Below are 15,473 nucleotides of genomic sequence, written 5' to 3'. Positions count from 1 at the left end.
AAGTTGGAGTTCTAATATTCTCATGTGGGTCTTGCCTTCTTGATTTCTTGAGCGTATTTTTCGGTCCACTCGAAACTTTAGACTTGTGTGATAGTCGAGATTTCGATATCTAACATTTTAGTAGAGGGTACACGTTGTAATCAATTGTGCTAAAATATGTGACAGGTTGAAAAAAAAAAGCTTAGAAAAATTGGGAAAATTAGAAAATGTCGAGAATCTCCAAAATGAAGCCATTGCAAAGTGGACAGTTGCCTCTACTGACCAGAAGTTCTCTTGAACAGAGCCTACAAAAGGTGTGACCGCAGGGGATAAATGCCGCCCCTTTATGACGCACCATGCACACGCAGCACTTCCGTTCCGACCCGCCGCCCACGACGGCGACTTCTTCTTCCTTTTCTTCTTCCTCTTCTTCTTCTTCTTCTTCTTCTACTTCGTCTTCTATTTTGTATCTTGACCCTTCGAACCCCATTTGCCTGTCCGTCTCTTCTAAGAGATCCATTAGTGACATTCTCACCGGCGCCGCCGTCTCCACCGCCGTGGAGTCTGCTTCTTCATCGTCTTCGTCGGCGGTGGTTTCTGCGTCGGCTGCCTCTTGGGTCGCCACCGTTTCTCTAGCGGACATTGATCTCTCCATTGCCAGTGCAGCCGAGAGGCGGCGCGTGCCTTCATGCACCGGCTCCGTCAAGTCCGTGAAACTCTCGCTCCGTTCAAGTGAGCGTCTCGTAGAGTTGCGCCGCGACATTTGCGGCCTGAGGAGACTCCGGCTACTCCGACTGCCAGTGCCGGCGATGGTCGAGGCGGAGTCATTGTTCTCGGGTGATTCGCCGGAATTTGTAGCCTCGGGAGACGTCGGAATGTTCTGACTTAACCGCGTCGAACTCCGCCGTGAAATTTGCCGGAGAACCGGAACAGCAGCAGCGACGACAGGAGTAGTGGATTCCGGCGATTCCTCTTCGTTCGACGTCATCTCCGCCGACGAAAAAACCGCAAAACGAAGCGAATTCGGCGGCGGAATTTGAGATCTTAGATTCAAACGAAGTCGATCCCTCAAAAACTTCCAAGATTTCCTCTCTCTATTACCAACAGCAGGGGACTTCCCAACGTCGTCTCTTAAAATATCGAGCAAAGTCCTCCCGTTTAGTCTCACCTCCGGCGAGGGGTTCGGCGAGGCTCTCTTATGAACAGTCAAAACGTCGTTCAGTGTCAAACCACCAGTGAGCTCTCTGCCTTCGCCCACCGCTAACATCTGATCGTAAAGCGTAATTCTCCGACGACCACCTTCCATAGATAATCACACAAAAAAAAAAAAAAAAAAAAACACCCAATTAAACCAAATATAAAACACCCCCAAGTCTTCAACAACAAGAACAACCCAAATTTTCTGGGAAAAACAAAGAAATCAATCCAATTCCATCGAATTCCTTGAAACAGATCCAAAACACAAGAACAATGAAAACCCTCCCCAGAATTTTCCCGGAAAATTTCTGATAATCTGGAGAAAAACTGTGGAGGAAGAAGAAATTGAGAGCTTCAAGACCTCTACTTAAAAAGAGTAACATTATCTTCACATATATATATATATATGAATAATAATTGAGATCGCAAGCTTATGTCTATACGCAACTGGAAAAGTGAAAAGGAAATTAAAAATATATATATATTTAAAAATTAAAAAAAAAAAAAAGGAAAAAAGAAAAAAGAGGCATTGGATACCTTGTTGGTCGGACGAGAGATATGAACAGTGAATTTGCCGGAAAATTTCTGCATTTGCTTTTTTTGCCTTTTTGTTTTGTTTTTACTGAATCGGATTAATTTGGAAGAGACAAAGTAATTAACCCATTCTACTTGAAACTCAGAGGCAAAAAGTTAAAAATTAAATGTGTGATTTTATTTTATTTATAAATTTGATGTAATTCTTTATATTTCTGTGAATTAAAAAGTTGATTTTGTGAAGTGGAGCGGTAATTGTGGGAGTAAAAAGTGTTGTTTTCATCCCTTCATTTCAGATTAACCACAACCATTTTTATTCCTATTTATTACTTCAAATTTTCAATTTTAATTGCTTTAAGTATATTATTAATTATACGTTTATATCATTCTCTTTATTTATTTTTTTAATGAAATTTCAATATTTATGGAACTAACATATTAAGCCATAAATTTAAGGAATTTATGATTCAGTAAAAAAAAAAAAAAAAAAAGTACAAAAAATTGAATACTTGAAATCCTTTTATTTACTACAAAGTAAGTTCTTGACGCCACACATAAATTTTACAATAAATTACCCATTGATTGCATCCATCTCATAGCCGTTGTTTTCATTTCTATCCCAAATAAATAACTTTTATTATTTTTAAGAAAAGTACGATTTCTATGTAGCTTTTCTCGTGACTAAAGTAAAAAAAAAACGTCACGTCGTTATATTTTTCATTAAGATATTTAATTTAAACGTTTAATTTCACTAAAATCTGCTCTAAACTAAAAAAAAAAAATCGTCAATAAACTATTTCATTACACAAAAGTTAACAAAAAAAAAAATTGAGACTAGCAATAAAACTGAGCAAGTTCGGATAACTACAAGACGATTAGGTTCGTTCGTGACGCTTTGAGACGGTATCCGGGATCAAGCTCTCCAAGTTGAAAAGAAAAAGCATAACATTTTTTACCCTTTTAACCTTTTGAGAATTATTATGTTTTTTACAACAAAAATTATAATTAAAGAAGAATAATTATTTATATTCATTATTATTTTAAAAATTTTGGGTTCTAAAAGTAAGTAAGATGGGATAGATTATCTGTAAAATTGGATTTTACCATACACTACAAGTTTGTGGAACCCCAAAAATAAAACAGAAGTTCCATCATAAAGACAAAAACTATTGTGGGAACAAAATAAATAAATAAATTATTTAATTCAATAAATATTAATTTTTATTTTATTTTATATATTACTTTAAATAAATATTCATTATTCTTTTATTTTATTTGTGTGAAATAAGATATATTTTATTTTATATGCAGTTAACATACGAGAAAATTATGTTGAATGAATAATCTAACCGATCTATAATATATGGATAAGGTTGAGAGGTTTGTCACAGTATGGGTGACATATGACGGTAACCCAATTGATATGAACCCATTTCGTAATTGTTATAAATAATTTGATCTAAATCATTAATATAAAAATTACGTGAACGGAGACATCATATACAATGAGTTTTAATATAAGTGAGTAGTTTCCATATAGAATAAGTAGATACATATGTCTCTTATATGTTGATTTTGAGATCTGAGGTCACACACTTTCACGAGTCTAAGAGACTTAATTTATGTTTGATTATAAACAAATTGTTCATTAAAAAATCAACGATGTCTAAGAGTGAGATATAATTATAAAGGTATAATGAACTTTTGGCCAAACAGTGATTAAGAACCGCTCATGAAAAATTTAATTATCTATAAAAATTATATTTATAGCGAAGTGACGTTCCGTTAATAAATAAAAATTGATTAATTAAAAGTTTTAATTAGTTAATTAATTAATTTTGTTTGCTCACAGAATATATATATATATATATATATATATATATATATATAAAGGTACAATGATTGGAGGATATGGGAAATGGGAACTTTGAAATAGCTAAGGCTGACAGGCAGACAAGAGAATATGGACACTAAAAAGAAAGAAAAATAATAATAATACAAATAAAATAAATCTTATATGGAAGCCATTATTTAAATAAATAAATAATAATAAATAAATAAATAATAATAATAAATAAATAAATAAATAATAATAATAAATAAATAAATAAATAAATAAGCCCCATCAATCTTCCATTGCAGAATCCAATTTTTGTTGGTCAACCTTCACTGCCTTCCCAATTTCACACTTTCTAACCTCATCATTCTCTTCAATAATTCATCTTCCAATCATTGCATATAAAATTTTATTTATTTATGCTCAAATTCCATTTAATAATTTTTGCTAAAAAAATTTCGTTTGTTTATAATCGTTCTATCGTTTTTCTTTAACGCTGCGTAGGGTCAAGAATCCATCATTAGCCAACTCCTTTCATGAATTTTGTTCGACTAGTCGGAAGCTTTGCTCCCTCCCGTTTACGTAATTTTGAATTTTTATACTACACGGTCATCCAAGGTTCCACGGAGACAAAAAAATTAAAAAAAAAAGTTCGAGTTTCAAAGCTTTTTATTTAGAGGTGCATGGGTCATCCTCCAAATCTGGTTGAATTTTCGACATTTTGTATGAGCTTGTAGCTAGCTTGTGTTCCCGCATAGCTTCTAGACCTATGAACCCGTCTATGTTTGACTAGTCAACAAGAGAAATGCCACTATTAATTTTTAAAAAAAATTACCTAATTTACTAATTTGTGAACTTTTGTACTTCTATTCCATTTTTTTTTTAATTATAACTTTAATTCATTTTATAAATTTGAATATTTAAAGAGTAAAATGAAATTTAGGTATTAAATTATTAGAAAGTAAAGTTCATAGACATAAAATCATTGGTTTAACCAAAGTAATTGGATTTAAAGCTTTAATATCTATGTACCTCTAGATGTGTGCTCAACTGGTCAATTTGGGTGTCAGAGGCCTTGTGTTTGTTGAGGGAAATGCCTTCCGCTAGAAGCAAAGCATTGAATTGGCTTGTCATCACAAAATAGACAAACATCTTGTTGCCTCCCCCAACTATATTTGTGGGCCCTCTCATTTCTGTACCAAATTTCTATTACTCACCACGAGATTATCGGGAGGAACTTATCTCGAACAGAATAGAGAATGAAGGAGTGAGTGAACTAAACGGAGGTAGGTAGGGATGAGGATTATATTCCTCGTCCCCATTCCCATCTCAACTCTGGTTCACTTTTTGCATATCAAGTATTGAAGATTAAGTTCTAATATTGAAATTTGAAACGAATAATTTTTTATAAAAATGAGAAGATTCTCTCATTGGAAACTCGATTCCTGCAAATTCTCTGTCAAAAATGCCTGCGAAAATAAATATTAAATATCGTAAGAATAAAGATTGAAATAGGAGGCAAAAATCGAGACATAAAAGACTTACATATCCTCGTCTCCCTAATAGACACTTCTAGCTTTCACAACTTACATCTTAATTCCTTAATTAATGGACGTTTCCAATAATTTTTTAGATCATGGGTTGTAAGAAGATCTGTATGCAACTATTATGAAATTGATAATGACATGACCATAGAGAGCATATGCACATGAATTCAAACAAGTGATGCCGCTTTTTATATATTATCCTCAATGACTCAAATGGCAAAGAAATGGATAGAAAAGGAGGATGTCAAGAGCTCCATGGCCAAATCTCAGGCTGTTGGTCCCAACAGAACTTGGCCTTGTGCATTGTCTAACGCTAACGTGAATTCTTATGGGTGAAGATATGTGGGGATATGAAGCCTGATGCCTAGTAGAGATATATCTAGAAGATATTTCGTAAAGATTGATAAAAATATATATGATAGATATTTGGTAAAGATGTGGTAGAGATATATCTGTTAAATTATATATCTTGTAGGTTTAAATCTTTGGGAGCAAATTGAAACCATATATATACCCTATTGGACAGTACTCAAAAGGTACTTTTTATTCATTCTCTGTATTCTATCTTGTTGTACATAAGTCATTAATAATAAAACTTTTAGCTAATATTTCTCCTTGTATTTTCTCTCTCCTATTCTCTCATTCTAATATTCCTCCTTGTATTTTCTCTCTCCTATTCTCTGATTCTAATATTCCTCCTTGTATTTTCTCTCTCCTATTCTTTGTGTTCATCCTGATCGAGTGTGTGCATTGTTGAGCGATCCTAACAATTGGTATCAGAGCTAACAACTGGTATCGATCCTAACAAGACTTACATATTAAGAGGGAAAGTCTGATAAAGTTATTCTACAACGACAAATCAACCATTAATATTGTACATAATTCTATCAACGAGTTTGGTAGCAAGGGAACTTACATTGTGCGAGTGTGGTAGCAAGGTTTGGAATGAGCTTCTTCCTTCTTGTGGTTGGCAGACTGCCATGGGTACCATTATGAACAATCTGTTACTTGCTATATTGATCCATCATCCCTTCCAAAACAGAGAATTTTCAGCTTGTTAGAGCATTTTAATGATTTCTATGAAGCTTATAAATGGCAGCTTTTATGTAACTTCCCAAAGCATTAAACTTGTACATTTATAAGATGGTGAACAAAAGTAGAATACAGTACAATCTATATATGTATGTATTGAAAGTCACCATAGAACATAGCCACCATTTTCTTGCTTCACATTTACAAACCTCAACAAACGAAAGAAACCTATGAAGAAATAAAAGTTATGAACAAATGAGGTGGGGATGGATTGGGAAAGCCATGTGTTTATTTGGTTCTCTTGCAGAAAGCAGGAACAAGAGCCTCATCTTCTCTCATCCTTTTCATATTCTTACTATTATAGCTACACGAATATACTGTACGTGGGAAGCTATTGGCCGTGTTGTTTATTTCTCTGCCTGCATCGGATAATTCGTCGAAACCTGCATCATATTACAATCATATTCAAGTGTCGAGAAGAACGAAATGATACAACACTTGACAAACTGTTTATATGTGGAAAAGCCACCATAACGATAAGTATTATGCTCTCAAAAAATCACATAAACAATAAGCATTAATTAAGTACCTGATTTAGTTTCGTTTAACTTCAATTTCTTGAGCAAGATGACTTCTTCCATGTGTTGTTTTCTTTTATAATCATTGGGACTACATTTCGATACTGGAGAATCTATGCGTTTGCTTCCTGTATAAGATCAAGCACAAGTCAGTTCCAGAAAGTAATCTGTTCAAACACAGATAAACTCCCACTGTTGCTAGTTTTTTTTTTTTTTATATAAGTAGTACATCAGATCCACAAACTTTGGACTAAGCTTCTATAACTATATTTACACTGTTAAAAGAACGTTTTTGTAACGAATCTATTCGATAAATTTTGGTTGAACTTGTGTGATTTAGCAAATAGCTCAAGAACGTTGTGGCCCTTATTGACCATTGGGATAACCCATTTGAACCCCATATAGTTAAAGAATCAGCATTCAAAAGTTCTGTGGAACTTTTTCTCTGTTCTTCGATCATTCATATTTCAAGAATTCTGGCAGTCTATCTCATATTCCAAGTTAGAAACGCAGACAAAAACCATTCCAATTAATTTTATTCCAATTGTTCGTGTGGATTAGACATTTTATTCCAATGCAGATGAAAACCATTCCAAGCCATACCTGAGTTCATATGCTTCAACCTTTTATTCTTGACCAGGTTGCTTTCTGGTTTTAGCCTTCCACCATTAAGATTGCCATCTTCTTCATCAGCCTCGCAACAATCCCCATTTGCAATTTCCTGAGGGAAGTGAGCTCCTATATGGAAAAAAAATCACAACCTTATAACAATTTGGTTTAAATACTATATTGATCTTCGAACTTTCTTGGAGTCATTTTTCATCCCTGTACTAACAAACCGTTCATTTTGGTCCTATACTTTCAATTGTTTCATTTCAATTTCTATACTTCAAAACATTCATTTGAACCCCTATAGCTTCTTTAGTCCCTTAATTTTCCTTTTTACCTTATATTAGTCATAATTTATACTCTATACATACAACCGGTTGAGGATTGTTGAGAGGGAGTCCCACATTCACTAATTAAGGAGGTGATCATGAGTTTATAAGTAAAGAATAAATCTCCAATGGTATGAGGCCTTTTGGGAAAACCAAAAGCAAAGTCATGAGAGTTTATGCTCAAAGTAGACAATATCATACCATTGTAGAGGTCCGTTATAACTAACATGGTAACAATTACTAACATGGTATCAGAGTCATTTAACTTAGCCATGTCAATGGAATCCTCAAGTGTTGAATAAATAAGTTGTGAGCCTCGAATGTGTAATCAAAGTGACCCAAGTGTTGAACAAAGGGTGTACTATGTCGAGGGCTCCAGAGAAGAAGTCGAGTCTCAATTAAGGGGAGGCTATTCGAGGGCTCCATAGGTCTCACGGAGGCTCTATCATGTACTTTGTTTGAGGGAAGATTGAGTTGCAGGGAGGGAGTCTCACATTGGTTGATTAAGGAGATGATGATGGATAAGGGGAAAATCCAAAGTAAAACCATGAGAATTTATGCTCAAAATGGACAATATCAATCGACTGTGGAGTTTCGTGATTACTAACATATTCTTGTTTCTATTGTGTCCAGAGTCTGTACTAAAACTTCGAATACAAAGACTGAATCCAACATAAACAAGTACCGAGAGTAAAATAGTATTATAAACCTAAAAGTATAAACTAAAAACTCGCTAGTTTCCCTTGCTTTTCTCAGGAACCAAACAGGAAAATCAAAATCCACAAGCCTAGAGTCCGAAGAAGAGAAGAAAAAGAACTCACTCTTGACGCCAATTTTAGAGAGCTTTCCATCAACAACAAGTGCATCATCATCGGATCCTCCAATAGGCAGCCGTTTAGCAGAGAAGAAAGAGAGAAGAGAGTTCCAAGTAACAGAGGAGACGAGATCGAGGCCTCGACTGAGGAAGTGACCATTGAGTTTCACCGTTGAGGGCTCGAGACCGAAAATGGTGGCTATGGAGCCGATATCGATGCACTGGTCCAACGATGCAACGAATGGAGCAATGGTGGAGAGGGAAGGGCAGAATAGCTTGATAGTTCTGAGTTCTTGGCCTGGATCCTTCTTCTTCTTCTCCATCATAATCTCCATTGCAGCGGAAATAGAAAGCTCGATGAACTGGTTGTTGTGGGAAGAAGAAGCTGGAAGTGGAGAATGGACATTTTTGGAACGGCGATGGCGACACACTGTTCGCGGGTTTTCCTTCCAAATGGTTTCTGGAAGTTTCCCGTACTCTCGCGCTTACAGCTCGGAGACACATCAGCACTATTTTCTTTTTTAAAATTATTAAATTATCAATAAAAATATTATACTTAAACCTATAACTATATATTTTGAAAATTAATTACGGCATGATTTCTGGAAAGTTGTCCTTTGTATACTCCTCAAGGTCAGAAGACAGTGAGGAAAAATGATGGACACTGGGCGGGATCTATCAGCAGCTAATTTTTCATACATCTCGAGGCAAAGCTGACCGAGCAAGACTTTGCGTTACGTCTAGCCAAGTGTATCACTCACGAGTAAGGGAATCCAAATATGACTCGAGAATGATATCAGCTTTTAAGTGCAAAGTATCTGCTGAGACCGATGTGCCTCTAGCAGATCGGAATGCGCACGATGGATAGAGGATGACACTGGGTGGAATTTATTAGTAGCGAAATTTTCATACATCTCAAGGCAGAGCTGACCGAGCAAGATTTTGTGTTATGTCTAACTAGATATATCGCTCACGAGTAAGGGAATCTAAATACGACTACAGAATCACATCAGCCTTTAAGTGCAAAGTATCCACTGAATCTGATGCACTCGTGGTGGATCAAAGCTAAAAAATTCGATATTTATTTAAAATTAAAAGTATTAAGTGGTATATTTTGAAACTTATTAATATAATAACCACAAAAAAAAAAAAAAAAAAAAATTTTTTTGAAGCATTTTCTATTTATTATATTTTTTTTTTAGAAATTTAAAAGATATAATTAAAAAAATATATTATTTTTCAAATAAATTAGAAAGTTTGAGATTTTTTTAATTATTAATTTATTACAGAAATAATTATTAAGATGAGATATTTTGAGAAAATATATTTTATCTAAGATTTAATTAGTTATATATTTTTCAGATAATAGTTTGTATTCTATTTAAACGGTCTAAAATTAAAGAAAAGAAAGAGGTTAAAAGCCAAAAGATTTTTGGAGACGAATTGGATGTAATTCATTGGAAGAGGACAAAAAAAGGTTTAGCTGCGAACGAAGGAAAATAAAAAAACCCCAAATCTGCAGTTCCTTCTGTTCTTTCGATTTCTTCAGCCTTGAATTCATTCTTGAATTTTGTACGAGCACACCTGCTTCAGATTTTGCTCTCGGAACAGGATTTAGGGTTAGGGTTAGGGTTAGGGTGGAGTTTTTGCGTCTCTCGTTTAGTTCTAAAGATGTATGCTGATCGATTGGATGCCGACACTCATAGGTCTATAAAGGACCGCCTCAATGGAAATTCGTCTGACCTTTCTGCCCGCCGGCGGCCGATTACTGGGAAGAGGTTCGTTGTCTTTTTTTCCTATCTGTTTGGATTTTTGGGCAATTTTTGAGATGTAGGTAGTAATTGTTTTTGGGAATTTTTACTGTTGTTTGTGTTACTCTTAAATTTTTGTACTATGGTGGAGTCGCTAGCTAATAAGACAGTTTGGTCGTGGAGTTTATCATTGGTTGAACTTACTGGTTTTTGCGATTTTACTTAAGACTGAAGGTGTTGCCGCCTATTTTGGGTGTAACTTTGCTGTTCTTCTTGTTCGAGTTGTTTTTGGAATCTTGTAGATTGTATGTATTTAGAGCACCTTCAGCTATTACAACTTAGATGGAACGCAGTGAGGACTGTTTGGTTACATTAAGCCATCAATCTTCTTTGGTGTATTTGTTATGGTTCTGTGCTTGTTGGTTTAGCTTCATGACTTAATGTAGTTTCCTTGCTTAAGTCCTGTTTTCTATCCAAGCAGGAGTTCCAAGATTATATGCTAAGGCTTTGTTACACAGTTGTTATATAGGTTTAATGTGCAATTGGATTTTGGCAATGCCGAGAACTAACTTGGTGGATCTAGCATATATTATTTGTCAAAGATCTTGAATGGTTAGGCTTTTATGCTTATTTGGTGCTTCTTTAGGGTGTAAGTGGTTCGGGTAGCTCGGTTTTTTTGGCTAAAAACAATACTGATTCAGGAGGGGAAAAAACTGAATAAAAATGGGCTTTCCTTGAAAGTGGAACTGGCTGCTCAAACAAAAAGAAACTTGGGTGCAGTGTGCAACCAAATAAAAAACCAATTAAGACAAGAAAATCTAACACAACAAAGATATTCACAGCTTTAACTTATGTATAGTAGAATCGACCAACACTTATTAACCATACCAATAAAACCGGTTCCCGGTTTATTAAATTTTCTTTTCAGTTTTAAATTTGCTCCTCTAGCTCTCTAGGAACGGTCATTCTCTTATAGTTTTCTAGCTTCTCAATGAAAGCCTCATTTTCCATCCAAGAAAAAGTGACCTTCAAGATCATGCTCGAGCATCGGTACTCATTCTTTACATACGATGATAGTGGACTTACCATGCTGGAAACTAATTTGATAGATACTAGCATAGATTATTTTATACAGCGTTTGAAGATTGTTGAAGCTTTTCTTGTATTTGGTGCTTACGAGAGTGCTTTCTTTCGTTGATTTTTAGATGCATGTTGTCTTGTTGCTTTCATAATTTAATTGAGATAGGAATTTGTAACTGATTTTTTTTTATAAGTTTAGGCTTTTGGTTTTCTGAAGTTGTCTTAATGATGTGGATGGCCGTCAATATTCATATACCTTTTTGTGAGAATATTTGATTCTCTTGTTAGCTGGACAGTTAATGGTCTACATGTTATTATTTGTTGAGTGCTCTGTATTCATTATATCATGCCGATACCATGTACATTCCAGGCAAAGACAAGATGACAAGTGGGAGCATGATCTCTACGAGAATGATGAACCACAAACTTCAAGTACGAATTGGGTGTAATTGTATCACACGTCTAAAACCCTTTTGTTAGATGGGTCTAATCCACTTTATAAGCTCTTGATTATGTTCTATTGGCTTTAAAGATCGCAAAGTTGGTGCTCGAGATCTTCGCTTGAAGCTCCAAAAGAGAAGTCAACAGCAAAGTGGAAATTCATCCTTTTCAGGAGTCCGTGACCTACGTGAAAAGTTGTCTGGCACAATGAAGCCTCAAGCTGTGAATAGTGATCCACCAAAACCAAAATTGGATGGTTCAAAACCGACCAGAAAAAATGATTCCGTTGAAGCTCGCCCTTCAACCACTCAAAAAGTTGTAGCCAACCCTGCTACTAGGAAAAAGGCTGCTCAGAAGGCAAGAAACTTCCATTTCTCTTATTTATTTTTTGTTTGTTATCTTTCTAAAGTTTTTATCAGAAAATATGCTTTCTGTCAAACGCACGATAGAGGTTGGTCATTTTAGCATTCAATTTTTGTACCTGGAAAACTTTCTTATCTGTGAAAATAATTTCTTTGAACGTTCGTAGTCATTGAGAAGACTTCAGGAAGTTATTTGTTTAAGTAAACCATTTTCTTATATTTACTTTTTTGCTTCATTGGCTTTTATTCTGTTGGAGCCCCTCCATCAGCCCTTCATGATATTCAGATTAGTGCATCTGGTACAGTCTACATATCTCTTAATCCCTTTTGCTGCTTTGCTAATGAATTGCAGAGACGTCCAGCCAAATGTATGTTATGTCTCGACATTTTTAGTTGAATTAAAATTTAATCGAGTTGTAGTAATCAGACTTGGAATTACCGATCTTATGTTATAGTTGATGGGCTGAGTTACCATGCGAACAATTGAAAGTCTGACGTTTTGTTTTCTATAATTTGTCTTTTCTTGATTAACATGACTTTTGATGCAGAGTGATACGTCAGTGGATGACTTCCTGCAGTCCTTGGGCCTTGAAAAATATTCCATCACATTTCAAGCTGAGGAGGTATGAAAATCTTATGTTTTCAAGGGTTGTAAGCTCCTTGCTTTCAAGCTTTCAGCTTAGCTTCCCTGAACTAATTACAACTTTGAACATCTTTCATATAGGTTGATATGACAGCGCTTGTACACATGGGTGACGAAGATCTCAAGGCTTTAGGAGTACCAATGGTAAACTTGCAAGACCTTGTTTTAATAAGTTTTTTTTATTATATATGTTCTTGGCCATCTTTTATCTTTGCTACTTGCGTAGATATGTAGCTCATTTGAACTCACTATTTACCGTTTAGCATATATTTTATTAGAAACAACACCATTGATGTATGAAATTACAAAAGAGGAGGGAGAAGGAAGTTATAAAATACTTCTCTAATTGGACGGAAGAGACATTTAATAAGAGTGAAATAGAGCTAACAATTTACACAAAACAAAACTAAGTGAATAATGATCACTCTCAATCCAAAAGGTTACTCCTTGCTTGCAAAAATCCTTTGATCACTCTCATTCCAAGTAATCCAAAGGAACGCTCGACAAAATTCAACCATGGGTGCTTTTCTTTCTTAAATGGATTGCCTGAGAGCGTAAGGCAAGGAAACAGTATGCATCGAGCGGAAAAGAAATTGACCAACCAAATGATCGAAGAATTTCCTTTTTGAAAGAAAGATGCAAAGGAGCAAGTGTGGAACTTGTGGTCTTGGGTCTATGTGGCGTACTCACAAAACGTGCACCAATTTGGAGAGGCATAGATAAAAGGCAATCACCTTAAGAAAAAATTGTTCCAAATGCTCTCTTGTATTAGATGACAAGAGTGAGCTATTAATGTTTCTTAAGCAACATTATTATTTGAATTCTAATATTTGAACCTATCACGAGTAATAACAGGATGGGTGTGACCTTTAGAAAAGAAAGTATTTGGTCTGTTGTTATCCAATCAAAACTAATAGCAAGTGAGTCTTTGTAAGCGTTCAAGCCTACCGCTAGCAGATATTGTCCTCTTTGGGGCTCAACCTTACTGGCACACCCCCTCGTGTCCACCCCCTTCGAAGCTCAGCCTCCTCGTTGAGACATCGCCTGGTGTCTGGCTCTTATACCATTTGTAACAGTCCAAGCGCACCACTATCTGATATTGTCCTCTTTGGGCTTTCCCTTTCAGGCTTCCCTTCAAGGTTTTTATAACGCGTCTTCTAAGGAGAGGTTTTCTCACCTTTATAAAGAATGTTTCGTTCTCCTCCCCAACTAATGTGAGACCTAACCGTCTTCGTGTAAACTCAACCAATGCAGGCTAGTTCTCTCACCTTGCTAACTGTACTCTAGTGCTGTAGTGCATATTCTATTATGGAGCTTTACCAAGAACAGAGTGGAACTGAGCTGCAATTACACAAATAGGCAACAAACTAACATCGCTATTAGAAGTCGAAACTCGCCTTAGTCAAGGTCTTTCTTCCAGACTGCGTATAAGATTTGTGGAAGAATCTTTTAAGTTTTCTGTATAAGGACAGCAGATTCATTAACTTAGAAATAAAAAGGATTCTTGTCAGTGTCAACGATTCTCAATACCTTAGCAGATTCAATAAAGTAGCGCAACTCCCGTCTTGTTTGTTATCATTTTGTTCCCTCGTTTGTTCGTTTAATGCTTGGAATCACGAACCTCGTACTTAAGTTATCAGCTCTGATTTCAGGGACCAAGAAAGAAGATCCTGTTGGCATTGGAATCAAGAGTCTGAACCATGGAAAGTGAGTGGAGTAAACTCCTGTTAGCCAGTGTTTTATTTTATACCAGCCGTGATACTACTACTGTGAAGAACAAGTAGGGGCCGTCGGCCATTGTAACTCTGGTTTCCTCTTTTCATTTTTTCTTTGGCTTCCATTTTTTCGCTGCTTGATGTGAAGGACCTTAAAAATGTTTAGCTATGAATAGAAAAATGGGATTTCAGTATATATAGCGGCTCAGCTGAGAGCAACTCTCTTTTGACACACTTTCCATGGCCATCAGCGTTTGAGGTATTAAGGTCTCTCCTGCTTTTGTGGTGCCTTTCAGTGTTTCAATATTCCATACTTTGTTATAAACAGCACTGCAGAGTTTTTAGGCAATTTGTAATGTTAAAAACTAGTCATTTCGATCTTTGTACTTCGAATTTTATTTCTTTTTCGTCGTATCATACTATTCGATGTCTAAATTTGGTTTTTGTACTTCAAATACAGCTTTAAATTCGTCTCTATTGTTAAATTATTGGTAACTTTTCTTCATAAACTTTTAGAATATGTACTTTTTTTTTTTCATTGTTCCTTTATTTATTTTAAATTATGGATTTTAATGGACTTAACATTGAAGGGTCGAAGCTTCAAAGATCAAGTTTGACTCCGCTCCATTTATTTACTCTTTCTCTAGTTTTTCTATCTTACTCCCAAACGCCGAACGGGTTTTCTAGCAAATTTTTGATGTAATTATTTTTTATGATCAACCAAACTTGACATATATGGGGATTAGGGATAACCGAAACTAAATATTCGAGTATTTTTTTGCTAGTTGGATTGATTTGTCCATCATACTTGCACGTGCATCATTAACCAATCCAATGAGATTGGAGAGCGGGAACTAATAGTGAGAATTGATGCATTTCAGTTAAAAAAGCCTATAGCAATTAGTACAATTATTAAACTTACACTTAAATGGTTTTTATATTTTTTAAAATACGGAGAAACTCGGTAATGATTCATATAAATCACTTAATGGTAAATGCCTCAAATAAATCCAACAAGTAACTAA

General features: G+C 35.3%; 3 protein-coding genes across 4 annotated transcripts; 1 reads left to right on the top strand and 2 right to left on the bottom strand.

Moving 5' to 3' along the window:
* Nucleotides 1-91: 91 nt before the first annotated feature.
* Nucleotides 92-1,562, bottom strand: LOC111778838 (uncharacterized). The gene has a single exon (XM_023658819.2). It carries the CDS (start codon nucleotides 1,283-1,285, stop codon nucleotides 200-202), a length of 1,086 nt encoding a protein of 361 aa, XP_023514587.2. The 5' UTR covers nucleotides 1,286-1,562; the 3' UTR covers nucleotides 92-199.
* A 3,083-nt stretch (nucleotides 1,563-4,645) lies between these two features.
* LOC111778382 (amino acid-ligase) lies at nucleotides 4,646-8,942 on the bottom strand. 2 transcript variants are annotated; one of them, XR_015413221.1, is made up of 6 exons: nucleotides 8,464-8,942; nucleotides 7,308-7,442; nucleotides 6,716-6,832; nucleotides 6,510-6,569; nucleotides 6,011-6,124; nucleotides 4,646-5,016 (listed from the first exon to the last, which is right to left on the bottom strand). XR_015413221.1 is itself a non-coding variant. In XM_023658169.2 (4 exons), exons 1-4 carry the CDS (start codon nucleotides 8,789-8,791, stop codon nucleotides 6,415-6,417), a joined length of 735 nt encoding a protein of 244 aa, XP_023513937.2. In that variant the 5' UTR covers nucleotides 8,792-8,940; the 3' UTR covers nucleotides 6,169-6,414. The 2 variants fall into 2 exon arrangements, 1 of the variants encoding a protein (XP_023513937.2); XM_023658169.2 differs by lacking the exons at nucleotides 4,646-5,016; nucleotides 6,011-6,124 and having other exon boundaries at nucleotides 6,169-6,569; nucleotides 8,464-8,940.
* A 958-nt stretch (nucleotides 8,943-9,900) lies between these two features.
* LOC111778384 (uncharacterized) lies at nucleotides 9,901-14,828 on the top strand. The gene is made up of 6 exons (XM_023658173.2): nucleotides 9,901-10,234; nucleotides 11,658-11,719; nucleotides 11,820-12,085; nucleotides 12,639-12,713; nucleotides 12,815-12,877; nucleotides 14,386-14,828. The coding sequence occupies exons 1-6, from the start codon at nucleotides 10,128-10,130 to the stop codon at nucleotides 14,428-14,430; spliced, it is 618 nt and encodes a 205-aa protein (XP_023513941.2). The 5' UTR covers nucleotides 9,901-10,127; the 3' UTR covers nucleotides 14,431-14,828.
* Nucleotides 14,829-15,473: the final 645 nt, after the last annotated feature.

This window comes from Cucurbita pepo, chromosome 17 (genome assembly GCF_057944985.1).
Source record: "Cucurbita pepo subsp. pepo isolate OVF chromosome 17, ASM5794498v1, whole genome shotgun sequence".
Taxonomy (NCBI): Eukaryota; Viridiplantae; Streptophyta; class Magnoliopsida; order Cucurbitales; family Cucurbitaceae; genus Cucurbita; species Cucurbita pepo.
The sequence above is the reverse complement of the archived record's forward strand: the minus strand, read 5'-3'. Positions and strand labels throughout refer to the sequence as shown.

Excerpts from the sequence above, each read along its gene's own strand:
- LOC111778838 (XM_023658819.2), bottom strand. The coding sequence starts at position 1,285 with ATGGAAGGTGGTCGTCGGAGAATTACGCTTTACGATCAGATGTTAGCG.
- LOC111778382 (XM_023658169.2), bottom strand. The coding sequence starts at position 8,791 with ATGGAGATTATGATGGAGAAGAAGAAGAAGGATCCAGGCCAAGAACTC. Across the intron at positions 7,443-8,463 it reads CTCTAAAATTGGCGTCAAGA|GAGCTCACTTCCCTCAGGAA; the intron begins GTGAGTTCTTTT and ends TTTTCCATATAG. Across the intron at positions 6,570-6,715 it reads GTTAAACGAAACTAAATCAG|GTTTCGACGAATTATCCGAT; the intron begins GTACTTAATTAA and ends AATATGATGCAG.
- LOC111778384 (XM_023658173.2), top strand. The coding sequence starts at position 10,128 with ATGTATGCTGATCGATTGGATGCCGACACTCATAGGTCTATAAAGGAC. Across the intron at positions 11,720-11,819 it reads TGATGAACCACAAACTTCAA|ATCGCAAAGTTGGTGCTCGA; the intron begins GTACGAATTGGG and ends TTGGCTTTAAAG. Across the intron at positions 12,714-12,814 it reads TCACATTTCAAGCTGAGGAG|GTTGATATGACAGCGCTTGT; the intron begins GTATGAAAATCT and ends TCTTTCATATAG.